Source organism: Dysidea avara, chromosome 2 (assembly GCF_963678975.1).
Source record: "Dysidea avara chromosome 2, odDysAvar1.4, whole genome shotgun sequence".
Taxonomy (NCBI): domain Eukaryota; kingdom Metazoa; phylum Porifera; class Demospongiae; order Dictyoceratida; family Dysideidae; genus Dysidea; species Dysidea avara.
The window spans coordinates 41,934,853-41,961,862 of record NC_089273.1 but is presented as its reverse complement, the minus strand read 5'-3'; the positions used below and the strand labels follow the sequence as shown (position 1 = coordinate 41,961,862).

At 37.4% G+C, this 27,010-nt stretch overlaps 1 protein-coding gene across 7 annotated transcripts in view; it reads right to left on the bottom strand.

The window, feature by feature from the left end:
- Positions 1 to 27,010, bottom strand: part of LOC136247368 (uncharacterized) — a 260,912-nt gene that overhangs the window by 15,870 nt on the left and 218,032 nt on the right. For all 7 annotated transcript variants that reach the window (XM_066039016.1, XM_066039014.1, XM_066039017.1 and 4 more), the window contains 13 exons: positions 19,518 to 19,685; positions 18,438 to 18,605; positions 17,125 to 17,445; positions 15,661 to 16,365; positions 14,665 to 15,018; positions 13,747 to 14,103; positions 11,899 to 12,294; positions 7,038 to 7,373; positions 6,663 to 6,853; positions 5,931 to 6,063; positions 5,436 to 5,613; positions 4,171 to 4,313; positions 3,867 to 4,032 (listed from right to left, as the gene is read on the bottom strand). In XM_066039016.1, coding sequence (XP_065895088.1) covers positions 3,867 to 4,032; positions 4,171 to 4,313; positions 5,436 to 5,613; positions 5,931 to 6,063; positions 6,663 to 6,853; positions 7,038 to 7,373; positions 11,899 to 12,294; positions 13,747 to 14,103; positions 14,665 to 15,018; positions 15,661 to 16,365; positions 17,125 to 17,445; positions 18,438 to 18,605; positions 19,518 to 19,685 — 3,616 coding nt within the window. The remainder of the gene's footprint in view (positions 1 to 3,866; positions 4,033 to 4,170; positions 4,314 to 5,435; positions 5,614 to 5,930; positions 6,064 to 6,662; positions 6,854 to 7,037; positions 7,374 to 11,898; positions 12,295 to 13,746; positions 14,104 to 14,664; positions 15,019 to 15,660; positions 16,366 to 17,124; positions 17,446 to 18,437; positions 18,606 to 19,517; positions 19,686 to 27,010) is intronic.

Sequence of the window (27,010 nt, the reverse complement as noted above, 5' to 3'; positions counted from 1 at the left end):
CAAACACGTTTATACTGTGTATTGAATTAATTTTCAGTACTACCAACTCTTAAATAGGATAGTGCAAGTACGAACACTTTGCAGTACAACATGTAAGAGGATGCTACAGTGGTTTCCAATGGAATAAAATGTCTACTAACTCCATTTGACACAAATAAGTACATACAACGACCGGAGCCCCATTCTAGAGTTGAGTGCCACTTTATTTAAATACACACCTAATGACAAAGTTGAATACCACTTCTCTGCTGATATGACTGCACACATCATTGTATTAAACTGTATTAAACATTGACAGGTTCTATAAAGCATCTACAGCTTTTCTGCAAGGCAGTAATCTTTGCTTGTCTTTTGGTGTAGCTAATGCTAAGTATACATGTACAAAGGGGTACGTTAGTATGATGTTTTGTACTGAAAGCCAACAAGATTCTCATTTGTTCACCGCATGGAAAGGACAAAACTTTATATTTCATGATGATTCCATCCTCATGTAAAGTTGTTACTGCCCACCAAAGAAGAAGTTATACACTTTGTCACTCTGATGGATGGGGCCATCTGATCTAACACATTCACTAAATTACTTGTGTTATAGAAATGTACCAGTATTAGGTAATGGTGGTGATTCCTTTATCATAACATGCCTCAAAAATTGACTCCACTGTACAAAAGCACACCATGTTGATCACAGGAAACACAAGACTACTAGGATTGTGGCGAGGAATTTTAAACTCATGGAGCACAACTCTTCAGTCAAAAGTGCATACCCATTGCAACTAGCACTAGTGTCACTGGTGAGCCAACATTTACTCGAGGCAGAATAATTTCATGGCAATAATATACAATACCGCTCAAACACAATGTCGTCTTGTGAGAGTGCAAGCGATTAAAGAACTTGCTAATCAAAGGGCGTGGCACCTGTTTTACTTGCGAGCATTCATCTCGTTTCGTTTGGGATGAATACTTGTGAGTGAAAAAGGTAACATGCCACTTAATTAGCTAGTTTTTTTCATTGCTCGCACTCTCACGAGACGACATTGTGTTATAGCAGTACCATACCATTGACTGGAACACTGTTATACGCATGTAAATCTGTACAGTAAAATGCATACACTGGGGGCATTCCTCCAGACCTCCTTAGATGCCCAGTTTTTATGCACACAGATCTTTACACTATCACCCCCTTCACTCTCATAAGACCTTGTTTAGTCCCCCCCTTGAGTCATTTCCTAGACGAAGGCCTGTACAAAGCTGCTAGATACCAGTATTTCATGTACATTGCACATCATTGCAAATAATTATGAAATACTAAATACAACTTTATGATGCAGCACATAGTTGATTCACCAAATACCATTGTAAGGTGCAAATTTCCATACTTTGTTTCAACTCTTTGTGTTTATGTCATCATATGTCACAACTGTTTGTCATGTGTCTGTGTAAATTTCCACACTTTATTTGAACTTTTTTGGTTACGTCATCTCATCTCACAACAATTTTCCATTTGTCGGTATATGGACACAAAGATGGCAGCTCATGGAGTGCTCTTCTTTCTTCTCGTGGTGTTCCCTGTTAGTTAGTCATCAACGCTTGATTGTTCCGATCAACAGTCAACAGGTAGTGCTAGTGGTATGGCTGATCATCAACAAGTCACTACACTAAAATAATGCCTTGTCAATAACTGTACCATCATGAGGGTGGACAATGGAGAGATACTGCTACACCACTGATAGCCTACTGGTAGCCACTCCAAGAAGAATGCAAACTTCTCAGGTGATTGCTAGAGATGACACTGCACTATCCTGTGTGCCAGTTGAGATCCAACCAAGTCATATTGCGTTAATTGTGTTTGGATGAATAATAACAGTAAGCAGTTAGTATGTTCTGGTCGTACATCTAATCTTCAAAGAGTTGCGTAACACAATCGGAAAGCTTGTTATGATCCTAAGCGCTTCTGTGGCTCTAGCCAATATGGGTAACATAACGCTGGTGGTACTGCTGTACTGAACTCTCTTCTTGTCTGTCACATCATAACACGGTCAAACATGCAAGCCTTCGTGGTCCGGGAAGCTACAGCAACTTGTATGCTAGCGTTTGTTGCCCAACTAATGTATCGGAGTGATAACTTCAAGTCCGGAATGCCAAAGAACATCCTATGGTACTACCTGGCTTATTTAATAGGGTCAGTGGTAATTTTTAACACCACTGCAATAATCTATGATCACACAACTGGTAATGGTGAAAATTTACTGTCTTCAATTGGCCACTGTGAGTTCCCCGACCCAGACGGACACAGTCTTGTATTGGCTATCACTGCCTTTACTATGCCTAACAAGGCCGTACAAATAGGTCTGTTTGCTGTGTACTTGTACTACTTCTACAGGTTCAGCAAGCTTGGTGAGGTCCCAAATGCACAAAGACGCCGGCGTCTTACTAAGATTGCCATTACCATTGGAGCTACTGTAGGAATATCCCAAGTGATTTGGTTTGTTGGAACAATTGCTGGCTACATAGTAATCACGGTGCTTGCTTCGCTACTGTCTTTGGTCGTGCAGTAGTTCGTTATCACAGGGATATTTCTGTTCAGCAAAAAGGTGAGAGAACTTTGGAAGAATAAGCTGGGTACTGAACAGCAGTAAGCAAAACACATCTACGTATGTATGAACAAAAACTAACTTGCTATTGCTTATTGTATTGTAATGATGTTATTATAACCAGTTCACTGTTTTCAGTATGTACAGTAAACAAATTGCTTTAGTGACAAAAAATTCCAGAGAAATACGCAGATATGTACATATCAACTGAACCTGAAATGTACTTTATCATTACTAAAATGAAAGACATGCAATATATACATAATGGATTTAAGCTGCTTTACTATTCTCTGTGCTTATAATTCCCAAGTAACATGTCGATTGTTTCATATACTGTATAGGGGGTAAGTTTCAATGGGTGAAGTTTTGCAGTAGGGAGCAAACAAATTTATTCATGGTTAACGTTTTGCAGCGGATGAAAGTATGGCGGCACCCACTCAAACTGCTTAGCCGTGCACATAAACAATGCCCATTAATTTGTTGATAAGTGGGCGTGGCTCATGACGATTATGATGCTAACATACACTGGCACCTGATGGTCGATTAAAGTGGGCGTGGCTCTACATTGGGCGTACACACAGTAAAGCACGTGGCTTGTACATGCCTTCAGATTGCTGCAACATGGCTTGATAAATGGGTGTGGCTCCACGTATGATTAACAACAGGCAGTGATGCACAATCCAAATACGTGGGCGTCACTCACGAAAGAAGCTGGGCTGTTGCAGGACTTTCCACATTGTTAAGCAACTTAACATACGTGACATGCCAATCAATTCGGACATCACAGCTGGAAGCAGCAGCATTCGCGGGGAAACTTTCACGGTTTTTGACAAAACCGTGAAATCTGTGAAAGTTTAGCCCATCGAAAGTTTCCCCCTATACGATATATGCACTTTTGCCATGCAAAATACTGCAATCAGAGAAAACTCTGAAATCTTTTACTTACGTTTAACCATCTAACTGTCACAATAACTTTATGGTAAATAACTTGCGTGTTGAGCATAATTTTGACTTCACTATAGCTTCTTTGTTTGTTTAATGATGCACTTACCTGAAGTCGTCAAACCTACAGGGTCCTGGTTACTGGACAAGAAACTTGCTGGTTTGAAAGTTGCTCAAGTTGTTAGTGCCTATCACTAAGTAGGAATACGAGAAGACAATCGTAACATTGGGGACAATTGCAAGCTACGTATCAAGACAAAGCAGGATGGTGCCCGTGTTGAGAGTGATGTTACAAAGAAGGAAAGCTTGCACATACGTATATACTACACTAACCCAGCAGATTGATCAGGGAGTCCCAGTGTTGTACAACATCATTTTTACGAGATGATATATCATCTGTCCCATTTTCCTTAGGTACATCATGTTCAGCTAGATCTTGTGCCAGAACAGTTATCTCATCCATTGTAGCTTTCTTGTCCTCCAAACTAGCATACAATTCCTATGAGATAGAGAATTAAGCTGTATGCATAAATAAAAGAAAGTTTTAATAATTAATAAAAAAGACTTTTGGGTCAATAACAACTACAGAAGTTGTTGACTTGATAACATTACATTGATTACAGACATATATACGTACCTCACAAGAATGGATATGATCCTCAACTCCTTTATCACCTCTTGTCGTTACCTCCTTAGCAAACGTCTCCGCTTCAGTCATTACCCAGTCTAGCAGTCCTGACACTGTACGCTCATATGTCACCCATTGATCCAGCAACTTTTCTGCGAGAGGAAATAACAATAATAATAATCATCATAATAGCACTTGAGTACAGTCACATTGTACACACACATAAAGTATGGTTAGATATGATTGGTACCGTTAAACCCAACATAGTGGTCCATTAGTGGCTACTGTAATAATAAGACCACCTCATTATAGCAATCATGTTAGGGAGGCCTCAAATATAGCTAAAATATACCCACAACTTACTAGCTACTGAATCTATATTTCGGTCCCAAGCCTGCACCCCAGTCAATACAGTAAGGCTTTACTTTACTACAAACAATGATAACATTGAATAAAATCTTATGTTACTAGTATCTTTAAATATAATTACTCTGAGGCAAGGAAACTGTGATCTATACATGAACGTAATCCAGTAACCATACAGCACTTTACACTTAGAATAATGTTAATACAATACAAAATGATACTGAGTACGTGGCTGTAATTCAGAGCAGAAATGACTTACTTTTAAGTCTTAATGTTCTTCATTTAAACTAATAACAAAAAAGGTGAATTTTCTGACTTGAGTCTTTAACCCATAAAGGTGCAAATAAGCATGGCCGTAAGCAAAGTGCTATAACTTTGAAGTGTACTGCTTACTGTGGAGCTACTTAGTGAAGTGTAAATAAACACTGTAACAACTCAGGCTTACTTGTTATGAAGCAATGAACAACAGTGACTCTGTGATTCAAATTTCTCACAACTTCGATTGTGGGTTAATCGCACGAGTCACATATAGCCCGATCCAAAATTTAATGGCGAATTGAACAAAGCTTAACAGGAGCAACCACACATCAAGTTATGGATCATCTTATAGAAGGTCTGTAAAGGGTTTGTGTGTTTATTTACTGACAAGTGCACGGCAAGCTTTGGCATCATGCCTTAAGTAGTGAAGTGGAATGATGTACATTTCAAAACTGGGAATAGACTTTTGATCAGTGTGTATATAGTTTTAAGTAAAGCTATCCTACCAAAAAATTATCACAATGTATGCTTACATTGTGCAAACATGCATTTCCCAAAAGCTTTACGTGCCTTTAAGGGTTAATATTCTGTTGTTCACAACACAATGCACGGTGGATCATGGATACAAATATTTTTATTTAATATCTTACCAAGATGGCTCTGATGGTCACCACAACATTTCCATAGAGCATCCCATTTGTCAGTGATCTCTTTCATCTTTCCTTCTAGCCAATCAGATGGTGGATACTTTTGTAGAAGTGGAGCAGAGTTCTCTTTCAATGTGTTGAACTCTTCAACTTTAACTTCAATTGTTTCCGCTACATATTCCTGGAAGAGAATTAACAAGCACACAAGTAAAAAAACTACATGCAGATATGGTAACTAACATTTCGTACTACACTAGACAAGAACAGTCTAAACACACAAAAAGCAAAACCATTTGACTGCCATGTAAATGGTTATGCCTACCCAGTAGAATACTGGACTACCTACGTGTGGACAATCCTCCTAGTAACCATCAGGAAGATTTATCTTATTACTAGTGATGGTGTGTGGGAAGATAAAGTCACACACTAGACTTATCCGACAGTATACACACATACGTACGTATATGCACACACTACACTACTAATATACATAATCACTTTATGCTCCTCTAGTTTTTTCTCAGTTACTCCAACACAGTGTTTCGTCTCTGCCCTGGTGGTGGCATCGTCTAGTGTAGCATTCAACCATTTCTCAAACTCCTCATAAGTGGCCATGAACTGCTGAAGAGCACTACATAAGATAAAACAATTCAGTAAACTTTGACCACACAAAACACAACCATGTAGGCTCTTAGCTTGCTCACTAAAATGACGGATTACTTTCAATAGCGTCTTCAGAACAATGTGCTTGTTTTACAACTTATTAACTACCAGTGTGGAAAAGCCACTATCTCTCTTAAAAGGCAAACCCGTTTTTCTAAATCACACAATGCTCATGTCAATCACTCTCTTTCAACAGCTTAAAAGCCACCATAAAATGCAACCATTTTATAATCACTAAAACTTTTCACCAAAAATTACTGTTGGTTGCAACAGTATACTACTGTACAAGGTGAGCTAGAAAGCAGTGTGGAAATGAATGGGAAAAAGAAAGAAATGAAAAAAAAGAAGAAATGATTAAACTAATGGAAATAGATCTAATGGAAACAAATCCTAATATTATGTAACTCGAAAACACCGATTGACAAAAATGCTTCTTTACACCAAACTGTCCATATCTTTGAAATTAGTGTAAAATCAATACAGAAAAGTATTGAATAGCTGTAAAGGGAATACATACTATTGTAACAACTACTTTAATAAAACAACTCTGTACTATGTGAAACTCACTTCTTGGCATCTTCAATTGCTTCAGTCTTTTCATCACAGTCCTCCACCAAGTTGTCATATCGCTCACTTAGCTGAACAGGTAAACTAGATATTGCTGGAAGTGAATCAGGATCAAATAAAGGCTGAATGGTTTCCTCTGTCTCGGTCAGTTGTTTAGGCTCCACAAGTTTATCATCAATAGAATTTTTGACCTAGTGTGAAAACAATTAAAATACACTATCAAAGTTTCACAGGACTTTCCCATTTATGGTCTTCTTATTTACGGCACAATTTTAGGTGTTTTATTTTGTACTACTAAAAGCTGCATGTTCATAATTTTTTTAAGTTGTGGGTTTGTGAACAGCGAAGTTATCTTGCAGACAAAATAGCACTAACCTCATTGATAAAATCTCCCTTCTCTATCAGTAGAGGCAGGTTAGCACCAACAGGCCAGCAGGTTGCTACTTCAGCATCTCTCTCGTTTAACCACTCTTCAAACTGTTGTGTTGCCTCCAAGAAACTGACCAACTCTTGTTTGGCATTCTCAAACCTTTCCAGCTGCTCAGTAACTTTGTTCTCTAAATTACCTAAAGCTTCATCTACTGATCTCGCATACTTTTCTAGCTCTTGTCTTGTTTCGTCACGTAAGTTACGCCTTTCCAACTTTTTACGCTGCTCATCCAATTGAACTTTGTCATTGTTCAGTTTCTCATCCAACTGCTGCTGAATGGACTGCGAACAAAAGGAAGATGACAAACTACTACTGTGCATGATATACATATTTTGCTGCTACAATAATTTACTCTATGAGTTAAAATTTTGTAATAGTATATACACTGGCTTTGATATCAGTTTAAATACATATGTATACATTAATGTAAATGATTGCTTGTTAAGGTAGTGCTAAGGGTTTATATAAAACCAAAGCAACTTCCAAAAGACAAGTTGTGTACTCACAACCAGCTATGGGAGTACACCTAGCTTAAATAAGAGTAATCAACTAAAATCATGATGCAGATATGAAAATTAAGGAGCCACTTCACAAATAAAGGTAAGGTGCTTTATCATATGCAGTTGTCACCATTATCAACAGGGTATATGTGCTAAGCACTTGTGACCCAATTTTACAAAACCGTTGATGTATGCACATTTAAAAAAATCACTTTTTTGCACTAAACGTCTCCTATTACGTGGTACTTTACTGTAGCAAAATTTCAGAGCGATACGCTAAGCGATTCGGAAGATATTGCAGTTTAATGTTTCAATACATTATCACACAAAGTTTACAAATGGATAATTAACCTGTTTTCGTAGGTCCAGTAATCATCGTAACCAATTGAGCTGACACATCGTCCAACAAATCACTTTGATCACCTGTAGCGAAAGTTTACTGGTTTCCGTGTTACTCAATTCTATTGTTTCGTTCACGCCTCTTTGTTATTGATAGCGCAGCGTGTTTGAGTTACAATTTCAGCAAGGAAATTATTAAAACAATTTGAAGGTTAGTCACACATGTAGTACTGTTAATGCTTGACTTATTCCATGTGTTCTTAAACCGCCGCTGCCACCTCATGGCTACCTCGTGTTAGGAATCCAACTGATATAGAAACAATGTATACTGTGTAGATCATGTGTAATGCGTTTTTATTAGCTCTATTAATTGCTTACTAAGGTTTTACATAATGGTTTAACATCATTCTAATTGAAGCGTACTATTACAATCATCAAAGAACATGTTATAATATGCCATGGAGGTTATATTAGAGAGTTATTATATTATAGAGTGATTATAATGTTTGATGAGGCCTAGGACACACCACATCTCTGCAATGCGCAGGACAAAATTCACATATTTTGTTGTGTAAATACCATTGTTGTTCTAGGGACATACCAGGAGGTACAATCTCATCAGGGAGGTCAGAAGACAAAGGCTGCCAGGAGTCTACTTTCTTCAATTTAATCTCCCTTTCAGGTCCATCGTTTGTGTTCTTAACGAAAACTCTCCCTGGGTGAGTAGCTGGAGATTTAAAATGGTGCATTTGTGTAATGCCCTTCAGTGCAGTTTTGACTGTTTTTTCTTCAAAATAGGTACTCCAGTCATACATCGGCACTATCATGCTGCCATCCTGAGTACCAACCAGCTGTGCTACATTTGGAGCAGCAGATTCATTAACAGCCTTGACAATGTCGTCCAAGCAGCCAATTCGCATCTTGCGGTATTGGCGCTTAAAAAGTCCGAAGCACCAATCTGGAGAAAACTTCGTGTGACCAACAGGGAGGAATGATATTATAATCTCTTTGTTGAGGCCAGTAAGAATTCTCCACATTAAGTAATTCATCAGATAACGATTCTTGTTTTGACCACAGCAATTGTCTGCGTGAAAGTGTAGTTTGGTTGTACCGAAGCTGTGGTTAGTAAGGAAATGGTGAAGCATGGAGATTATCGTGTTGGCTCCTTTACCAACGTTGCAGGCTTCATCAATAAGGTAGTTGATCTGCAATAACTGGAAATTAACAGAAAGGATTGTTAATAATGGACTTACGTACTTGTCTCGGTATGGATTCACAACAAACGCCAAACACTGCGCACTTTCTGGGAGTGAGAAAGTAGATAGGTCCAGGCTGAAAAGGATCACTTGGATAGTGAACTTGACAAGGTAAATAGCACATTGGTAATATTGAATTCATGTATCTTTATAGTGTGTCTGGAGCCCAAAAGCACCACACGCCATCTATGAAGTCCCATTTTCCTACCTGCTGTGCCATGTCAAAACTATAGTGTATCATGTCATCATGTGTGTTGACAGGAATCATAGCACCAGGTGATGGAATTTCAAGAGTATCCCCTGACGTGAAGCACTTCTGTAGAGATTTAAGACTTGCTTCGCACCGGCTGCGATAATACTTCCGCTCCTCCTTAACCACCTTAAGGTGATTTTCAGCAAGTTTAATTGTCTATCAGTATAAAATAAATGTATGTTCTGTGGTGCTGTGTTATTCATTTTATAATACCTTGGTTTTGTCATTGTCACTCCTGTTGATTGCCTTCATAATGGCCGTGCTATTCTGTTGGCAAGTCCAACACAGGTCTGTCCTTGGCTTCGAAATTATTATGTGAGGAAGTAGGTCCCTCCAATATTTACAAAATGTGCTGCATACGACAGACCTCCTGCCAATGTCTTCACAAGAGAGCCTGTACAGCCTCCAAATGCCCTAATAAATAGTAACAGAAATGTGGAATACTAGTCAAAAAAAATTTATTTGATAGATCACCTTTTGTACATTTGGGTGTATTCTAATATTTTGGAATGTACAGTATCAATTTAACTGTATGTTCATTACAGTGTAATTAAGTACTGTACGTACATGCATAACCTAAATGATGCTTACCCTTTTACTCTCACTACAGGGCAATAGTTTCATGCCATCACATTTATATCCAGGAATCCGGCCTGGTAGCAGTATGGCACTTTGTTTTGCATAATTTTCCAGGAACTTCACAAGCTGTTTGACATCATCGTAGCTAAAAGCATGGAGAGGTAACCGATTTGTGTTCTTATGCACCCTTTCAATTAATCCTTCCTCTAGGTAGTGGGATTTAATTGACTGGAGCCTGCAGTTTACTCCTACACCATACAGAAATGAGTAAGTTTTCTTGCACACTTTGTATCCATGGTGCATGTGACTTGAATGTGCTTTTAGTCTTTTGATAGGTTTATGTCGGCCATCAACTACATTCTCCCTTTCAAGCACAGTCGCCATGAGTGATCCCATGAGAATAACATCTAGTTGTTCATGATCTAGTAGAGCTGCTTGAGTCCGGATGTCACAGAAGTGCTCAGGTGGGAACAATGTGCTACAGGGCTTTCCATTAGCTTTCTTACAGCCACAGGTGAGCCGACAGAATTTTTCACACAGTTCTACATCTGACATGTCATGGGTGAGGGGAGGAGAATGACTGTTAGATTCAGATGGTCTTTCATCTTCAAAAGAACTATCACGTGACCTCCTTCTGGTAGTCCCATTACATGGTTGGAGTTCGTCAGTAAAGACTGACTGTCTGGAAGTGTTAAGTCCCTGGCTACATGTACCAGAGTCAAGAGTGTCATTGGAGGCAGCTGTCTCAAGTGGAAGTAAATCGCTGGAACTAAACATATCTGTCTCAAGTGCTTCCACTGATGAGTTGAATACATCACTGGAGCTGGGCAAGTGTGTGTAATACCTCGTAAGAGTCAGGTATGTTGTTGACATTTGGCAGTCCACTGGAGCCATTGATATTTGTTCCTCTTCCCCATTGACCACTGACTAGTCGTGGCGTTCTACAGATGGTAGTGGATGGAAGACCACTTGCCGGACTGTGATTGGGACAAGCTATGACAATGGGGCCAGAAGACCTAGAACAAGACTCCTGGAGCTTTGGCTGAGTTTTGTAACCATGCTTGTCAGCTACAACTTGCATCCCATCTTCAAATATACTTCCTATAGCAGTTACATTGATATAAATATATATTTTTTGATAACCAATGTGATTTGTGTATGTACCTTCATTTGCATCAACTTCAATTTCTTCATGGGCTGTTACATTGAGCGTTTTACTACTGGCTAAATTGATTTAATAAGTTAATGCAATTACTACGGCACCACCTCACCAAATTCCATGCATTCTTCATCACTTCCGCTGTCGTCACTAAAATTGAAGTATTCATCAATAAGCGCCTCAAAATTCTGTTTACCCGTTGTGGATAAGGAGACTAGCCCGTCGTCCAGAAGACTGTTTAAGGCTGAAGCGATTCGCTCTCCTCCTCCACTAGCCATCGCGCCCAAAACTTCGCGCTCATGGAACAAATGGGTCGATTTGTAAGCAATTCCGTGTCACGCAAATGGAAGATTTTTACTTGGTTGGAGAAAATCGCTTGTAATTACTGATAGGAGTTTCAGTTACTACTACTACTTCGCAGGATAACAGGTTAGTCATATAGCAATACATACATGATATAAAAAGAGGGTTGAATTTTTGAGTGAAATTTTCAACTTGTTATTTCTCGGCTTTTTGCGTATATCGACGGTTTTGTAAAATTCGGTCACATGTAATGTTATAGAGAAACATTAAGTCACGGCCCACTGTATGATCAGTATCAACATCTATGTATCAGACCAAAATCTAACCCAGCCAGACAACTGTATCCACATTCAATAGGTACTCATGCACATATGCACACATGTATGTACACACGCATGCGCATACACACTAATTTACCTGCACCACACCAATATCTTCTTCAAGTTGTTCCGAGTCAGCATCAGGTAGTTTATTCATTACTGGGAGAGCACATTGTTGATTAATCCAATTCAACAGATCATCTGCTAGCCCTTTAAAGATGAGAACAGTTTCTTCATTCTTATCTAACTGGTCTTCCCGCTTGTTTAACAGTGTTTGCAATGCTTCCACTTGCTCAGCCAAGGAAGTAAAATGCTCTTCCACAGTTGGATGTACTGTAACACCGTCAATTTCATCTGCGGCTGGCTGTAGTTTAAAATCAGCTGGGTAGTCTGCTAGTAGTTCTTGTGGTATTGGGGTCGGTTTCCACGATTCACCTCTTGTACCAGTATCAACGTTGTTCTGTTGACATTTGTCACACCTGCCTTGTAGTGTCTGAAACAATAAGAGACGAGTAATAACTACACTAATGTTGGCAACATCATCACATATAATGAAATGTGGCAATGATGTCATTATCAATAGCAGTGTTGGGTTATCAAATTTAAACATGTAAACGTTTGTGATTACTGTAATTCTACATACATATAATACAATTTCTGCATTAAAATACCTGTGATGTTGCATGGCACAAAACGGCATAAAATTTGACTATAGCCTTCACTTAATTCTTGAACATACTCAAGTACCATTTTACAGAAGAAATACTCTAATCTTTACTGATTCACGAGTAAGCGTTCACACATTATCATATAAATCGTTACAGTAATGTACTGTAAATGAATACAATGTGTTGTGTGCATGAGTCTCACATAAAATCTAAAATATTTGCAAAGTATTATGATTCATGATACTGAGCAGATGATAGGCATGCTGTAGTGAGTTGGCTGAAGAGTTTGCCCCACTCCTCTTTTACTAACACTGGTTCCCTTCCACATTTACTTACTAATATTTACATATCAGTTTGAATTACATAGCACTGTGAGGTGACTGTGTAGCGTCATGCTTAGCAGTTTAGGGTGGTACAAAAATGATCAAAGCCAGCTACAATTCCACATGATCATTGAGTGATTCACATACTGCCAGTAAAATTATTCTCACTTGTACGAATGCTGAACTAAGACATGTGAGGAGATTCTGTGCAAGTAGTTACAGCTGTAAGCCTGCTAAAAGAATGAGAAGGTTCAATTAAGGAGCATTTTGAAAAGATATTTTTACCGTAGACATAATTATGATGGGAAAAAATACAAGACATATTCATGAATACATCTAAAATAATGAAATTTGTAAACTTTTCCCTACAAATCATTCCCAAGATACAGTATTAGCGTGTTACTAGTAATTAGTGAACATAATCCAGTTAAGACACTGTCTCATATGTATATTATAAACTCAATCTTCAATGTCAAAGAATTGTGAAATTAGATTTGTACTAGTAATAGCATGGGTAGCAGTGAAATTTGGGATAAATATCACGAGTGTTGTATTGGAAATGGGGAGAAATTTACAATTTCCAATACAACAAGAGTGGTATTTACCCCAAATTTCACTGCTACCCATGCTATTCCCAGTTAATACCATACTCGCTGCATATACGCATGCTGTGCATTAGCATTGCTATGTACGCAATTTGTCACTATGTACTAAACATGCGTCGACACTAATTGGCGCTACATTGTTAACATAAAATTCTAGCCAATGAAATTACAATTACAACTTTTTCACTGCTGTCAGTGAAATATGGGATAAATTTCACTGCTACTATTGAGACTTTTGTATGGGCAGTGAAACAGGTATGGTATTAACAAATATATAGTCACTTTTATACTTTTATTTGTCTAACTCTAAACTACACACAACACATACACACATAAAAGAAATTGCTACCTGTAAAGCATCTCTCCTCTCAATCATTGTTCTAGCATACTCCTGAGTACCTCTGTTTGGTAGCTCTATTTCGACTTCAGTCTCAATATCTTGCTTCAATTCAGATATAGCAGTGGCCAGCTGAGACACTTCATTCACAAACTCCACAAATTCTTCCGAGTGTCTTGAGGCCTGTGATATAAACTGGTTTAGTTTGACTCCTAGGTTGTGCCACTCAGTTGATTTCTGTATCATTTCTTCGGTGATCTCAGCTTCAATTTCTCTGCTTTGCTCTTGGACAATCGCTGCTAGTTGTTCCTTAGCTGAGATAAAAGTCTCTTTCATATCTTCCTTGTTCTCAAAGTCTTGTTTGAGTCGCTATGTGAGTGTTATTAAATGTAGTAATGGTAATACACATATGAAGTAAACATCTGTATGCACATTGCTATGTACAGGACACACTGGGGAAAAGGAGCTGCTTATCCAACCTATGTACAGTAGATGGTATGATGTTTGTTTTGGATAACCACAGTACATAACATACACAGGGATGCTATGATGCAAGCTGGTACATTAAAACCACATGCACACATGTAGATATGAAAGTTAGGAAATCCTATACAGATACACTAAACTATACACAGCTGAACTACACACCACACTACAAGTATACACTATATACATGTAACACACTATACTACAAGAAGAGGTTGGCCATGCATCATGATGCTCAAAGAATAGTTGAACAAAAATCAACACAGACACCTCATAACTATACCAATTCGCAAACACCTTTATATATCACGTCACATGTATCTCTATCTATTAGCCACCTCAAAACACAGCATTGCTTCCCTAGTTAAGAAACAAACCACAGCACCCCTTGGCTTCACAACCATTGTATGACAAAGTTCTTCTGACACCACAAACTACACTTACTTTGGCATTCTCTACGATGATGGTCGGAGGCACAGCTGGATCACCTGATCTCTCTGTCAATTCTTCTACATCATTCTGTACCTCTTCAATTGTTGCTTCGACAACATCTTTACTTGAATTATAATTCTTCCACAACGCTATGTACTGAGCTAGTATGGCATGGCGATCATTAACGGTTGTCGTGAGGGTGTCACAAGATTCTTGTAGCTGTGCTAACACTCTTTCATCACTATCACCTTTGGGCAACTCATCGTCACCATCTTCAGGACAGCTCTTGGTGAACTCATTGGCTACAGATTGTATTTCTTCTTTCTGTGATTGTAGTGAGTCAAAATATCCGTCATTGAACTTGTTCTAAAAATTGATAACAAATAATAACTTTTCCGGATGAACACAATAACACATCAGATTTCCAAATTAATCACATAGTGATTTAGTTTGCCATACATTAGTCTCAATAGTAGGAGTGCAATTAATCCCAAATCGCATGGCCTAGTTTCTGTAATTGCACTGCAAAGTAGCCAATAAAATAGCAGAATAACAGAAGCCTTTTAAGTGCAACAAGAAAGTGATATATAATGAATAGCCAATCAAATAAGCTGACAATAGAAGCCTTTTATGTCCAATACATTTTGACCTTTTGAGTGGCCAATCAGAATTGCTTAGATATGAAGCCTTTTAAGTGCAACAACAAATGATGTAATACAAAGAATGATGCAATCACCTGGTAGAAGTTAATGGCCACATAGAACTGGATAGATGTTTATTACAAACTCAAATGTGTGTGATTACCTATACTAAGTGTTACGATTACACGGAACAAAAAAGTTATATATATATATATATTTTATATTTGAAAATTACCTGTCAATAGTCAAGCATAATATACAAATATACGTACAATCTTTTCATGCTTGTAAAGTGCCAACACATTACACATTAGCATACAAAGTAAAACTAAACTATCTTTAATGCCTCGGGACAAAATTGTCTTACCTTATAATTGTACAAAGCATTTTCTAGGCCCTCCAAATCAATTTCAAAATGTCTACTGCAAAATTTCTGTCCTTCCAATATGACCATCATGTACTCCAACACTTTCACACGCAAGTTTAACAAGATAAGATAACGCTTCCCATGGTCCCAGTAAATGTTCCAAGTGTTTTCTATTGCTTCAATTTTGGCAATATCTTCAGGGGACAACGGTTCATAATCTAGCTCTGAAATATCAACCGTTTCTAAATCTGCAGGAGGCCTGCGTTCGTAAACTTCATCCAATAGAGCATAGAAGTTTTGTGAGTTTTCCTCGGAGCACACGTTGGAGTGATTCTCAATGATTTTATTAGTAGACTGAATTTGATCATTTAAGCTGTCATCATATTTAGCATCTACAGACACCACTGCAGACATCTGCTGGAGAAGTTGGTCTGCTTTGGTTATGTACGCCTGCAGTTGTGCTTGTATTGAAGAAAACCAATCTGAAAGCTCTCGCTGGAGCATATCAACAGATGCATTTACATTATCGTTGATAAGATCCCACTTAGTTCTCAATTCATCCATGTTAGATGTGATTGTTTGCTTGACGCTAGATTCCACTTCTTCATTGGTACCAAGTTTTTCATGGCCAACTAAGTTCTGTGCTAGTGAGTTAACTAGTTCTTCATACTCTGGTCGATGTTCACCAATCTCCTTTTGCAATGTCTAATAGTAGACAAAAAAAAGTACGTATATTTGTAGACACTATACTTAACTGCTACTCTGAAGGTTCTACATCAAATAAAATATTAGTGTAAGTTCTGGTAGAAGGTTTAAGTTGTTGTAAAATAAGACTTCTACAACTATGTCATGAAAATAAATGATGTCATCAGCAGCAAAGCATTTCACTTTTCATTAATCTAGTGATTGGGGTTCCAGTTAATGCATGCTACGTGTTCTTGTTACATAGTTGCGTCTGTTTATGTGTACTTGTGCTGGTGATAGATTGACAAGAACAAAGATGTAGCATTTGTTTTTATTCCCCTATGACCAACACAAAAAATTACTTACAAAACTCAGTTAAATTAGTCTAACACAATGTATGGTCAGCAGGGACACACCCAGAGGGTTTTCACGAAACCATCTTCTGGATTTTACACACTACTTCAAACATGGAGAAATTGAAACTTTCTGAATTCTATATAAATGTTTAAGAGCCAACAGTGAGATGGACTCATATGTCGTGTGTTTATAATTGCATGGGCGGACTGATGCGAAGGTGGCCCTACCATCACTAAAAGTCAAGCTATGCCACTGACCGCTATATTTGCCTTTGATATACAGGACTTGAAATTATGTTGTTACGTGGTTGGACATACTCAATAGTACTTTTCTAAGTATGTTCAGACATTGGCCAAAGATGGTTGGAAAAAGTCTAACCATAACTTTAGGTTCTGGGTACATATATACAGCTGTGATATTTACCTTATATTTAGGCAACAAACTAAAATCTTTATCAGAAGATTCCAGAGGTTCATCAGTTATCTGACTGGACACGTCAGCAATAAACGTCTCCACTTCATTGTAACGCTTCTCGTATGCTGCCCACCACTGAATAACTTGGTAGACACTGACCTCCAAATTGACAATGATGTCAGAAACAGTCAACCATCGATCATTGAGCTGCTCAAATCTCTCTTGAAGCTGTTCTTCAACATTATCTGAGCAATGATCTAAAATAGTATTATCCAAGTCTGCTATATGGTTGAGGTCATCTTCCCTTGGGATTAGGTCATTAATAAATGACTACAAACAAATAAGACAAACATGTGAACAGTGCACAGTGGTTTGAAAAGTGAGCACAGTGAGAATTCTTGAAAAGACTACAGATTTTACAAATTTTTGCAGCGTGTATTTTTCATGGATTAACATATTTTCAAAGGTCAGGTCATGAAGTACACCTTAGCTATGTTTGGTTGACATGGTTGCTATAATCAGGTGGACTTATTAATGAGGTCATGAAGTATACCTTGGCTATGTTTGGGACCTACTTGACATGGTCACTATAATGAGGTGGTCTTATTATTGAGGTCATGAAGTACACCTTAACTATGTTTAGGACCTACTTGACGTGGTCACTTGCTCTTATAGTCAGTTCACAATTCTTCTTACATGAGCCAATTTCCCAAACACTGCATATATTTGCAACCCGAAAACATGTTCTATTAAGAGTGATATGTTCACCTCTTTGATACTGCTATATTTGGCAGTGGCTCAGATGAATGTAGGTGAATGAAAACCGACTACAGTATTTGACCGGTTAATAGCCATGGCTACTATAACTTTCAGCAAGTAAAACCCTGCGGCTACTATCTGAGCTATGAGTTTGTGTGGCAGCAGCCCGTGGCATTTATATGGATTCACGACTGACTGACCTTGTTTAATCATCTGTCAATATGATAATTCATTTTAACTTTTCTCAAAAACGCTATTTCCTGCTTTAAAACAACTCCTTTGCCTGATTTCTGCTTCAAACGTGTCTAGTCAGCACTTGCAACAGTATGTTCAGATACAAGCCGTGGCTCTTATCCAAGGGCGGCTCTTATGACAATAATTCTAGGCTGTGGAGCAGCTACTGTCTGTGGGCGGATATTATACGAGCTGCGGCTATTAACCGGTCAAATATGGTATGTAGTGAGGTCATAAAGAACATCTATCTATGTTAGAGATTTACTTGACATGGTCAGCACTCATACACTTGGAACCAAGTGCATTATAAAACACAAGAATTTACTGACTTTTACAAGATTGTAGTATGTGAGCAGCTCTTGGTAACTGTTGCCATAGTAATTACGGTACACAGCTTCTTCGGCAGTAGCTAGCCACTCTTCAAACTTGGCAATGCTGTCATGAAATCTCTTCAATGTCTCTAGTCCTTCTTCTAAGAATTTCCACAGGGATTCCACCTAAGCAAGATGACATACAATCATTTTCAAATCAAACCTATTGCTGAACTAAATGTGTACACATGCACAAAATGTAAGTGCATAAATATTGCATGTTCATTTATGTATAGAACTTGTCAGTTACATGTATGCTTGCACACATGCATATGAATTTTCTTACACAGAGAAATACACATGTATACTCATGCTGCATACACTCACATACACACAGATGTGCTACACTATGGACACATGTTCATGCACGCACGCACGCACACAACGTACAAGTGGCCCGCTGAGCAAAAACCCAATTTATTTGCATAATTCTGTTTTTGAGATAAATACCATTGAATTACATTGAGTAAAAAAAAAAAAAAATTATGAACGTTTTAATCATTTCAATAATCAGCAAAAAAACAAAAAAAAAACTAACTAACATACTAATCGATTCACCTCTTCATAGAGAACAAGAATATCTTTGTTTTGTTTCTGTGCCATGAAGCAAACATGAGTCATGTGTGTTTGTTTCTGTGCCATGAAGCATGATGTTATCATTGTCATTTCCAAGCTTGAACAGCTTGCTTGATAGTATGGGTAGATATAGTCAAAAAACTATACCTTGATGAATGCTGCAGTTCATGCTGAACACAATGACACAAGTCCCAACTCTGTAGCCAGCTGCACTCGAGACTTGCATTTGAATAAATGACGTGTCTAATTTATTTTCCTCCCTCTTTGCACTGTACAAATTAATTGAGTTGCTCTACTTGCTGTCTATTGTTAATTTGCTCCAAAAATAAGGCTGAAACTTTAACAGTTATTGTTTTTTTCCCCTCTAGACAACAAAGAAGTCATAAAATGAAGTTTCCAAAAAAAATCATGTTTTGCTCAGCGGGTCACATATGCTACACACACACGGAGGTACACACTTACTTCTATGCACATTTCTTCATGGTTTTGTTTTAAACTCTGCACTTCACCATTCAGCAAAGTTGGGTCACTCCCAGGTGGACACAACTTCAAATATGCTTCCAAATTGCTTGCCATCTCATCCTTGACACGTTCCAGAGACGTGAAGTACTCAATCTCATAGAAAAAAGCCTAAAAGAAGACATCATGTTCAATGTTATACTCTCTTTCATCATTATTTATAATTAAAAAGCAATATGAAATATTTATATTAAAGCAATGAAACAAGGAAAGTCACCTACATCTGCAGATAACGCAAAACTGCATTGTGGAATTTTAATATAAAATAATTTTTTTGTGTTATGTTTTTTTGTAGAACTCAAAACCACTGGAACATCGTAGACTTATAAATACTGTTTTCCTTGGGAAATATTAAAACAGAACTCCACAGAAACATAAACATCCAGTTTATTGTTTATTCTTAACATATCACTTTATTTGCAAAACTCAAACCCACAATCACTTGTAGCAATTGCACTTATATAAACATCTTAATGATGCAGACATATTCAACTTGAGACAGGTGTATTCCAATTATTCATTTTTTTTTGGAAAAGATCATATACTTTTTTGGAGACCCTTGTAGCAAAACAAGATAGTTTGGTTTCAGTGCAAACAGATCCAGAGAATGGTCAACGTATAGTAAAAAACTTTGGCGAACAGAATTGCCAAAGTTTTATCTCAGCAATAACATCAGCAGATTAGCCATGTTGAAAGGATGGGTATTGAAGTATTGTGACAGGTATTGTGAGTATTCCAAAGTGTTCCCTTCAATTGTTGTGAGGTTCATTGTCCCACAAGAGTTCATGAAAATCCAAATATTGCTCTTGACATTACAAGAACCAGCGAACGATGCTTACATTTGTACAGTAGCTACTACTCAAAAGCAACGTCGCTACGCACAAGTAATTAAAAGACTTGCTAATTAAAGGGGGTGGCAGCCGTTTTCATTGTGAGTTGTCATCCCTCAATGAGAGGGATAAAGACTCTCGATCGAAACGGCTGCCACGCTCCTTAATTGGTGAGTTGTTTAATCATCCGCATTCACGTAGTGATATTGTATTTGCGTGGTACAGTACATGGTAGCAAAAAAATTTCAGGTAAAGCCACATCCACCAAAGTTTTTTCCGTCACTTTTGCAATAGTGGGTTTTCGCCAAACCTTTTTACTGCCAAAGTTTTTATTATATGGTAGATGCTGCTCAAAATATTATACAAAATGTTCATGCACCATACAAATTAATAGTTTACTACCAATTCTTAAGTATGCAAAGTAGCTATATGCAAAATATGTGGCATACTCAATAGTATCTTGGCTGGACAAAGAAGCATAATCTGCCAATTCTTAAAGTGTGTGTGTGTGTTATGTTTTTTGCAAAGTTCAAAGCCACAATAGCCTGGAACACTATGTTTGCTTTGTGAAATATTAATAAAAAGCTGTATTACTGTATCATACACACATAAGTGAAAATCTGGATATCACTTTATTTGCAAAACTCAAACCCACAATCATTTGTACAGTGTGGACCTATAAATTACTATTAACAACACACTCACTGACAATACGTGTATTCTATATAATTGCTTTTTTTGGAAAAGGCCATACACTTTTGGAGGTCTTTGTAGCAAAACAAAGAAGAAAATTTGCGTTTAGTGCAATAGGAAGGTCGGTCAACATGATTTATAGATGTTGTTCAGTATGTGTTATACAAGTTGTTTGCAATGCTTCATGTACCACCACTAGTCTTACCAATTCTTCAAAGATCTGAGGTAGTTATATACAAGACATGTGGCATACTCAATATACTGCCTTTTGATATACATAAATACATACATTGTAAGTACATACCTTTATATGTACGTACATTCGTACGTACCTACATACAGAAACATATGTTGTGTAGGGGAACATAAAAACACAAACAAGTGTCTGGTTTTTTGTTGAATGTTCCAACACAACAGTTTTACAGGTGCTAAAAACCTTGTGAGAAACAGAATTCCGGTGATGAAATATGTTGCAAACTTTAATAATGTCAAATGCCCAAACTTCGAGATCAAAGTTCTCGTGATACCAACCTCACAATACCTTCAAGGTGCCTTGGCAGTTTTGTAAAAAGTGCCTTCAACATGACCTGAAACATTTCTAATAGGTTGCTACAAAAGAAATATACATACAATATATACATTCTCAGTGGAATTTTCAACTGACTGACTGACTAACTGCCTGACTGACTAATGTCTTCAGACAAGCATAACGGTTAAGGAAATGGGCTTGATTTATTCACTGCTCAATGTCACTTCAGCTCAACAGGCTTCATAGACTTACGTGTGTCCTCCTTTATGCTTTGTGTCCCATTAATCTTTGTGACAGCACTAGTTGTCGAATTACGGTAGCATCGCGTGATAGCTTTCCTATGAATTGTCCAAGTTTTTCACTGTGATTAGATTGATTGCAGAGTTCCTTCTTGTTGTATTCTTTGTTTGTAATGCAGTGTAGCGGCTCAACATAGCCGAAAATAAAGTATAACCTGCCAATTTTAAAGCGTGTGTGTTATGTTTTTACAAAATTCAAAACCACAATAAGCTGGAACACTGTGTGCCTTGGCTGTATCACTGCGGCATAAAAGAAAATCTGGTTTATTATTATTGTTAGCATGTCACTGTATTTGCAAAACTCAAACCCACAATCATTTGTAACATGTACACCTATAAATTACTATCAACAACACATTTACTGGAAACACGTGTATTCGAATGTTTGATTTTTTTGGAAAAGGCCATACACTTTTGGAGGTCTTTGTAACAAACCAAGAAGATACTTTGGGTTTTTGGTCCAGAAAGTACTGGGAGTGACAGACCTATTCAGATACCCCTGAACTAAAAGTTGGTCACTGTTCCATGCTCTGATCAATTTAGCTTTGATAATTTGCATTATATTTACAACGGGAGGCTATCACTAGCGTGCAAAACCTGTAAACAATGATATATTTCCGATCCTTATTCCAGCATTGTAAATGCAAACCCATAATTGAATGTAATAAGTATTCATGTGATACTCAAAAGGCTCTGTGGACTTAGTTGTGTCCTCTTTAGTGTCCCATTTATCTTTGCTGACAGCACAAGATGTTGATTCAGGGTAGTATCGCAAGATAGCTTCCCTATGAATTGTCCAAGATTTTGATTGCGACTGGATTGAATGCAGAGGTTTTCCCATAGTATTCTTTGTTTGTAATGCAACATAACTGAAAATGGAGCATAATCTGCCAATTCTTTAAGTGCATACGTTATGTTTTTGCAAATTCAATAATTTGCCTTGTGAAATACACTGCATCGTACAAGCATAAATGAAAATTATTAACATATCACTGTATTAGCAAAACTCAAACCCACAATCAGTTGTAATATGTGTACCTATAAATTACTATTAACAACACATTTACTGGAAACACGTGTATTCCAATATATTTGAGTTTTTTTGGAAAAGACCATACACTTTTGGAGGTCTTTGTAACAAAACATGAAGATACTTTGGATTTAGTGCAAAATGTCTGACTGCTGCATTAGAGTATATTAATCTTGCTGTACAATTTTGGTCTGGAAAATGCTGGGTGTGACAGACCTACTCTGATGTCCTTGAGTTAAAATTTGGTCACTGTTCCATGTTCTCACCAATTTAACTGAATATTTACAATGGGAGGCCATCACTAACTTGCAAAACCTGTAAACAATGATGTGTATTTCTGACCCTTATTCCCAGCACTATAAATGTAAACCCATAATTGAATGTAACAGGTATTCACATGATACCACCCCGTATCGTAACAAAAATCTACATGCTGCATTTAAGGTCACTTACTATTGGAGATCTTAGTAACAAAAATAAACTTTTTATCCTAGTAAAATCTATATAGCCTGGGACCATCCTGAAAAGTCTTTCTTTCCATATTATAGGAGAGGAAGGTTATGATACTACCGTACATATATACAAGGTGGATAAGTGTTCTGATCAAAACATACAGATTATGGCTATAAATCCTTTAAAAAAGAATGCCTTTGGACCAATAAGAGGAGGTGGCCACTATAAAAAGGTGGCTCTCTAGAGATTACTCCATAAAGATTATTATAGCATCAGAGCACCAATAGTACAATCCAATGAGTCATCATCACTAACAGTATAACAGCTACTTTCACATTACAACAAATGAGAGCAAATAAACATTTATAAAAAAAACTCTGCACGTACATCTAGAAATGTACAGTACATTAATTTGAATTAGACTCTATTTAGCCTGTTTCGGGTGGGTAATAAATCACATATACTCCACCTTGTTTTCTAATATACTCCACGCCTTCGGGCACAATATAACATATGCTCAAAATCTAGGTCTATCCAATCGCTATGCATTGTTCACGTGCAATGACTTAACGAGCGCAATTATTTTGTCACATGAGGACGCATAGTTGCCATGGCGCTAGTATTATCGCAAGAAAACCAGCTGCTTTTGCTGAGCCTACAGCAGAAACAGCCGTGGATGAGGTAAGTAATCTGAGTGTAATGTAAAATAGAGTCTAAAGCAGTTATACGGGCACAATGTGGAGTCTATGAAATTTATAAACCCTCAGGCCCTTAGTAGCGCCCTCGCTTCGCTCGTGCGCTACAGCCCAGGCCTTCGGGTTTATAAATTTCATAGACTCCATATTGTACCCGTATAACTATTATGTAGAATATATTGCAGAAGAAGCAAAATCTGAATTGTTAAAAGTTAAAAATTTTAAGAGTACTGGTGTATTCTACTTTCGATTATTGTAACAAGGTAATATAATTGCGATTATTGCCATGTCAAACACCAGCACACCGAGAACATTATTTCATATTTAATGTGGGTAGGCAGCGCAAGAAATTATTGCATGGAAAACTTTAGCATCGCATGTATTGTATTACTGCAACATGTGAATGTTCAAAATAAAATATATTTTAGTGCACAGTTTTGGTCTGCATTTATGATAATTCAAGGATCTATGGTATGGTCAGTAGACTCAATATTTACTAAAAGAATATTCTACTCCCTATATACTGGAGTGTTGACTGGAGGAGTCTCAAGTGAAGAAAACCCTGACAGTTGACAGTTCGGTTGTAGATTCTCAACAACACTTTCAAGACCATTCTGGATCAGCTGTTGACTTGAAGTAATGATGATAATGTTTAACAATTAATACTGAGTTAAACCCGAAGAACACGCCAAAACAATGAACCATGTAAACGAAACTTGTAGACTTTGTGAATCATGGAACGTATTTAACAAGTATTGGGAATATGCTTTCAAAGAAAGGGCCCCTTTGAAATATCCAAAAACAACCACTAGCTACACAATACACTTAAGTTTTGTAACTGATACTTTACTACTAGTAACATCAAACGATTGGGGACCACGATGAAATGTCCAGTGATGAAACATGTACATTGTAGGGTTTAATGTGCATAATCAGATGGTGTCACTAATCTGATGGATAAAAATTTTAAGTTAATAACTTTGTATTTGAATTTCTGACTCTTCCATTCTACGCAGAAACAGAAATACAGTGGAACCTCTCTTATTCAGGTGGTCTGGTACATACTACTGTCCGTAACTCAGAAGTGTCCGTAACTCAGAAGTGTCCGTAACTCAGAAGTGTCCGTAACTCAGAAGTGTCCGTAACTCAGAAGTGTCCGTAACTCAGAAGTGTCCGTAACTCAGAAGTGTCCGTAACTCAGAAGTGTCCGTAACTCAGAAGTGTCCGTAACTCAGAAGTGTCCGTAACTCAGAAGTGTCCGTAACTCAGAAGTGTCCGTAACTCAGAAGTGTCCGTAACTCAGAAGTGTCCATAACTAAGGTCACCTTTTATAAGGTTACCACTTCACAAAGACCACTTCACAAAGACCACTTCTTCACATTGTAAGGTTCCAAACATCCTATGGCATGACCACTTTATCAAAACAGCTAAAAAGACTAGGGTCTTAAGGTCATCATCCCCCTATGAGACTTCACTTTCGTTGATACAGTAGGTTGCAGTGTACTAGCTACATGTCACTTGCATGGAATATACTTTTCGTATGACACATTCTGGTACCATATTTTTATCTATGCTGGTACAAACTAAGCGATGATGGTATATGACTTGAGTGAAGTGTCGACAAGAGATGACATTGATAAGAGTCATGAAATACATGTTTGAAGCTTACCAAATATTACTATGTAAAGAGGTGGTCTTTATCAAAGGCGACCACAAAGTGGTCCTTAGCCATCTTTGAGATCTATTTATAACGTGGTCTTTGTACAGAGGTGTTCATATTAAGAAGGTGGTCTTTAAGAGGTGGCCACTAAACAAGGGTTTTAATCTAGGGTACATTTATATGGCAATTTTACTATTTCCGTTTTCCATTTCCACTTTCCGTCTCCGGTTTCCATTTCCTCTGTTTCCAATTGTCCATCTTGATTTGATGTCAGGCAAAAGTTTCAAGTCAGTAGCGTTAAAGTAATAACTTTTATCTGCCAAAAGCCATTTCTGACTCTTCTATTCTAGCATTATAGAATATAAACCCACAATCAATTGTAATAAGTGCAGCTATAAAACAAACACAATAATGTGTTGATACTTGGTCCTATTGATATAAACTAAACGTCAAATATCATATTTTTTTGGAAAAGGTCATACACTTTTGGAGACCTTTGTAACAACAAAACAACCCAATTATCTGAAGTAACACTCTAAAATAACTTGGGATCCAACTGAAATCTCTCTCATTAGGGTTAATTCAATGTTAACGCATGTGCATGGAGAAAAAAGATGTGAAATCCAACTTGCTGGCCAAGAAATGGCTGTGATGGTAAGTTAATGGTAAAATCTTAACAATGACAATTCAGGTGAATTTGGTACCAAGACCAAGTGGCATTAATTTCACCTGAATTGTCGTTATTAATTTTTTTACCATTAGCTATCTCTTTAGCATTAGCCATATCTTTTTTCTCCATTAGCCACCTTGGATTTCACATATTTTTTTACCATAGCCTTTTTGAGGGCTACACTCTTTTTGTTTGTTTGTTACAGTTTTTGGCTGTTTTGGATTAGATATCACTTCTTTTTGTATTTGTATACCCCTTAGGGTTGTTTTAACCTGGCCATTATGGCCATGCATGTGAAATGTGATATTTTGAACTAGTGATGTACTGATAAGAGATTTTGCTGATTACCTGATATTGAAATTCATATAATGGTTGATACCGACAAGACATTTACGTTTACCAAAATCTCCACACACATTTTGTAAAATTGCCATTTTAAAACTTTTTTGTTGAAATATTTTTATGAAAACAATAGCATCAAATCAATCGGCTAAATAATCTGCTAATAATTACTGATACAGATATTGCTGAAATTTGGCTGATAAACCGATTGCAGATTATTTGCCAATTAATCGGC